This window comes from Polyodon spathula, chromosome 29 (assembly GCF_017654505.1).
Source record: "Polyodon spathula isolate WHYD16114869_AA chromosome 29, ASM1765450v1, whole genome shotgun sequence".
Taxonomy (NCBI): Eukaryota; Metazoa; Chordata; class Actinopteri; order Acipenseriformes; family Polyodontidae; genus Polyodon; species Polyodon spathula.
In genome coordinates, this window is record NC_054562.1 from 898,493 (window position 1) to 903,608 (window position 5,116).

General features: G+C 44.1%; 1 protein-coding gene across 1 annotated transcript in view; it reads right to left on the reverse strand.

Moving 5' to 3' along the window:
- Window positions 1–261: 261 nt before the first annotated feature.
- Window positions 262–5,116, reverse strand: part of LOC121302097 (zinc finger protein 208-like) — an 11,238-nt gene continuing 6,383 nt past the window's right edge. The window contains exons 3-5 of the mRNA XM_041231918.1: window positions 4,947–5,116; window positions 4,544–4,551; window positions 262–2,081 (exon numbers count right to left, since the gene is read on the reverse strand). The exon at window positions 4,947–5,116 is cut by the window's right edge and continues 459 nt beyond it. Of these exons, the coding sequence (XP_041087852.1) occupies window positions 346–2,081; window positions 4,544–4,551; window positions 4,947–5,116 (1,914 nt within the window). The 3' untranslated portion in view covers window positions 262–345. The remainder of the gene's footprint in view (window positions 2,082–4,543; window positions 4,552–4,946) is intronic.

Here is a 5,116-nt window from a genome sequence, read left to right on the forward strand (position 1 = left end):
CTGAGCAAGTCACTGAACCTCCTTGTGCTCCGTCCTTCGGATGAGACGCCAAACAAACGCGGTCCTATTGGAAGAGACTCTGCAGCAGCCCCTGACTCACTGTGTGTGTGTGAGAGACCCTGAGCGAGTCACTGAACCTCCTTGTGCTCCGTCCTTCGGATGAGACGCCAAACAAACGAGGTCCTATTGGAAGAGACTCTGCAGCAGCAGCAGCGGTTGTTGATGATGCAGAGTTCACCCCCCTCGTCTCTGTAAGTCGCTTTGGATAAAAGCATCTGCTAAATGACTAATTAATAAATAATAATAATAATAATAATAGAGCGACAGCACGACTCCAGACCTTATTCAGATCTGGCATTTATGAGTTTTCAGGTGCTTGGAAGAAGCAAAGGTCTTCCCACACTCCTCACAGCTGTACGGCTTCTCTCCCGTGTGAACGCGCTGGTGCGTTTTGAGTGGCCCCTGCTGGCTGAAGCTCTTCCCGCACTCCTCGCAGCTGTACGGCTTCTCTCCCGTGTGAACGCGCTGGTGCGTTTTGAGCGGCCCCTGCTGGCTGAAGCTCTTCCCGCACTCCTCGCAGCTGTACGGCTTCTCTCCCGTGTGAACGCGCTGGTGCGCCTTCAGCGCATTCAGCTTCCGGAAGCTCTTCCCGCATTCCGCACACGCGTGTGGCTTTTCCCCAGAGTGCAGCCTCTGGTGCTCCTTACACGAACCCAGCTGCGCGAACCGCTTCCCGCACTCGGGGCACAGGTAGGGCTTCTCCCCAGTGTGGCTCCTCTGGTGCTGCTTCAAATTCCCCAGCTGCCGGAAAACCTTCCCGCAGACCCCGCAGGGGTAGGGCTTGAGGAGCCCCGCGTGAAGCTGGAGGTGCTTCCGGAGGCTGTCCGGGTGGCGGAACGTTTTCCCGCAGTCCTGGCAGGAGACGGGGGGTCCCGTGTGGAGATGCTCATGCTTCCGAAAGTTTCCCAAGTGGCGGAACTTGGCCCCGCAGCGGGAGCAGGTGTAAGGTTTCTCTCCCGTGTGAATTCGGCGGTGTTCCTTGAGCTGCACGGCCTGGCTGAACCGTCTCTCGCAGTCCGGGCAGGGGTAGGGTTTCTCGCCCGTGTGAACGCGCCGGTGGTTCTTGAGTCCGTTTAAATGCCGGAAAACCTTGGTGCAATCCGGGCAGCTGTAGGGCCGCTCCCCGGTGTGAATCCGCCGGTGTCTCTGGAGGTTTCTGACATTCCCGAAAACTTTGGGACAGTCGCCGCATGCGATGGGCTTTCGATCCGCGGGGGTCGCCCATTCACCTTCCCTGCCTGAGACCGCCGGGCCTTCAGGGTTCGGGTTTTCTGAGGAGTGAGCCAGCTGGTGCTCTCGGAGGCCGACCGACAGGGGGAAGGTTTTCCGACATCCGGAGGAAGGGTAGGGTTTGGCGGCCGCAGCGTCGTGAGTCCTCCTGTGCGTCCTGAGGTTCCCCATCTGTCGGAAGCTTTTCCCGCAGTCGCTGCACCGGTAAGGCTTCTCTCCCGTGTGAAGACGCTCGTGCTCCTTCCGCGTGGCCAGCTGGGCGAAGCTCTTCCCGCAAGCCCGGCAGCCGTACGGCTTCTCCCCCGTGTGAATCCGCACGTGCTCTTTCAGGTGTATCGACTGCCGGAAACTCTTCCCGCAGTCGGAGCAGCAGTACGGCGTCTCTCCGGTGTGAATTCGCTGGTGCCTCTTAAAATTCCCAGTGTGGTTGAAAGTCCGGCCGCAATCGGGGCACTGGTGCGAGGCCCGAGAGACGCTGGCAGATTTGGCGTCTTTCACCAGGTCCGAAATCACCGGCAGCAGCAGCGGTGTTTCAGGAGCTTGTGAGACGGGTCCTCCCCAGCGATCGGGTTCGTCCTCTTCCAGTGTCTCCTCTTTAATTATTACGGCTTCGATCTCTTCCGGTTTGATGCAGGCGACGGCCTCGGGGGGCTCCTCTTGTGGCCAGACGGATTCGGAGGGTTCTGTAACGGGGAGAGGTTCTGTTTCGGGGTTCGCCTCTTCCTTGACAGGCACGGGCTCCATCTTCCACCCAAAATTCCTTTCTGAGAGTTCAACCCCGGACTGCAAATCTAAATTCGATAATGAAAAAAAACAAAAACAATACATAATATACAATATATAAAACATATACAACTCCAGGGACCCTGCTGGAAAGCAGAGTCACCCAGTCCAGGTTTTACTACCAGCTTGATCAGCCCCCAGTGTGTCTAGGTAACAAGCTCAGGTGTGTCTTATTATTAAACTCCTAATGAAAGCAGGACTGGATCACACTGCTGTGCAGCGGGAGTCTGATTATTAAACTCCTAGTGAAAGCAGGACTGGATCACACTGCTGTGCAGCGGGAGTCTGATTATTAAACTCCTAGTGAAAGCAGGACTGGATCACACTGCTGTGCAGCGGGAGTCTGATTATTAAACTCCTAGTGAAAGCAGGACTGGATCACACTGCTGTGCAGCGGGAGTCTGATTATTAAACTCCTAGTGAAAGCAGGACTGGATCACACTGCTGTGCAGCGGGAGTCTGATTATTAAACTCCTAGTGAAAGCAGGACTGGATCACACTGCTGTGCAGCGGGAGTCTTATTTGCAGCCCTGCAGACGTTTCCTGTATAAAATGACGCATCTGCATTTTAACAGAAAAAAGTTCCTTTTTTTAAATATTTCGCTCTTGTATTTAAAATAAAAATGCACCCAGATTTTATTAATGCTATTTTCAAATACAACCGTTTTCTGTACAGTAAGATACTCTTACATGATTACACAAAAATAAATGTGTTTTTCTTTAAGTTGAAATATATCGATTATATAATATAATATATATATATATATATATATATATAGTATATATATATATATATATATATATATATATATGATATATATATATATATATATATATATATATATATATATATATATACATTTATAGTAACCTATACCTGGATTACGGACAGTCCTTAGTTTTGGTACACTTGAATAATAGTTTGAAGTACTCGGTAAACTTACTTGTAAGAAACTTTGGAGTATTTGGAAGTCCGCCGTCGTTATTAAGTTGGTCATCAACATCATCAGCCAAAATTTAAAACCTCTGATAAACCTTTAAACAAATAGTTGTTTGTTAATTCGTTGTTTTTCAACTTTTTTTTTTTTTTTTTTTTTTTTTTTTTAATTCATGCCGGCTACTAGTTAAGTGATATTGTAGATCATAACTCGGCTACATTAGTTGCAATTTGGCTGGAAAAAACTAGAGTCAGGTCCGTCAGTTTGATATATGAGTACACACACAGATCGCATCTATATCCGCCATATCCAATATATCAATATATTACCTTTCTTAGTCCCACGGTAATCTATATTTGTTACTAAATCATATGTAAAGTATAAACATCGTGATTATTTGATTCAACTTCATTATTATTATTATTATTATTACAGTAAAACACCTTGTAGAAAATGGTCTCTTGTATTTCGGTATAATAATTGTCTATCTCTACCCATGATATGGCAGTGTTGAATGCACTGTACAGTTAATTGAATTAACCAGTCCTGTATTGATAGTGTTACAGTCAGTTCTCTATGCAGGAGCAGTATCTACTTCCTATACTATTTCTCTGCTATCTATCTATAATAATATGCATGTCTATAGTTCACGTGTTCGTTGCACAGTGATATGAACAGAAATCAGGTGCCAGTTCAATATATATTATTTTTCTTTTTCAATTCATAACTTGAAAATTTCTATTGTATTAATATAGCCTTCTCCAATTAGTAGTAACAATAATAATAATAATAATAATAATAATAATAATAATAATAATAATAATAATTTCAGGTCTACTTAAGATTAATCTGTTATATCTGTATTATCATTATCACCCTATAGCTAAAGTCTTCAAATCGTTTTTTTTAGATTTTTTTTTTAATAATTAAATGACTTTATTAATTAATTAATCAATTATTATTATTATTATTATTATTTTTTTAAAAGAGAATAGTACAAAACATCGGTTAAAACACACCTTTTTAAAATAAATAAATAAAGCGTTTTTAGCTATCGAATTAATCCGGTTTTTTTGCTTGTGTCACAGTTCCCTTATGCAGTTAAGAGCCAATGTTATTCTTTGCTGTTTTTGTCAGTCTTGCACAATATTTACCTTTTTATACAGTTATCTCTCTCTTTCTCTCCGTATTTCAATCCTTAAGAAATCTGTCTCTCTCTGTTCCTGCTGTCCGGCACATTGGGAGTAGGAAGCAGGTCGCGGGTGGTTCTGGGAGTTGTAGTTTCCAAACTGCCCGCCGCGATGTAGTCATTTGACGCACAAAGGAGGGGGAGGGGAGATTCCACCCCCTCTATATAGAATGAACTCCCTCAGCTTCATAGAGTCCAGTGAAAGCTGCTGAATAATGTTCCCTTGTTAACATATTGAACAGATGACATGAGTACAGAATCCACAAAACAAAATGAATAAAAAATATTCAACAGCCATGGCCAGAGAGGACAGACGAAGAGACGGAGACGCTGTCCCTCTTACTGGACGAACTAAACAATAACACATCACAAGCTTCCCAGACCTCCCAAGGTCTCTTCTTCAGGTAAAAGTAGGAAAAACATTATTTTTTTTCACTACTTTTACCTGAAGAAAGAGACCTCTGAGGTCTTGAAAGCGATTCATTTTTGTTTAGTTAATGCGCTAAAAGGGATCTCTGTCTCTTTGCCAAGCCTGTATCTCGTAACGCTCCACAACATGGGGAGTTTCGAACGAATTACAATGCATTTTTATAAACTTCAATGAGTTGTTTGCTGCATTACAATATTCAAATACATAAATAAATACAGTATATATATATATATATATATATATATATATATATATATATATATATATATATATATATATATATATATATATATATATATATATACGATTAAGTCACTGGCTAGATTTCTCCCTCAGTCCCGATTGGATTCTCTCTACAGGGCTTTCCCGCGCCTGGCATTTATGATTCTTCAGCTGGTTATCGAAAGTAAAGCTCTTGTCGCACTGGGCGCACCGATAGGGCTTCTCCCCGGTGTGAATGCGCCCGTGCCTCTTCAGGGTCCCTCT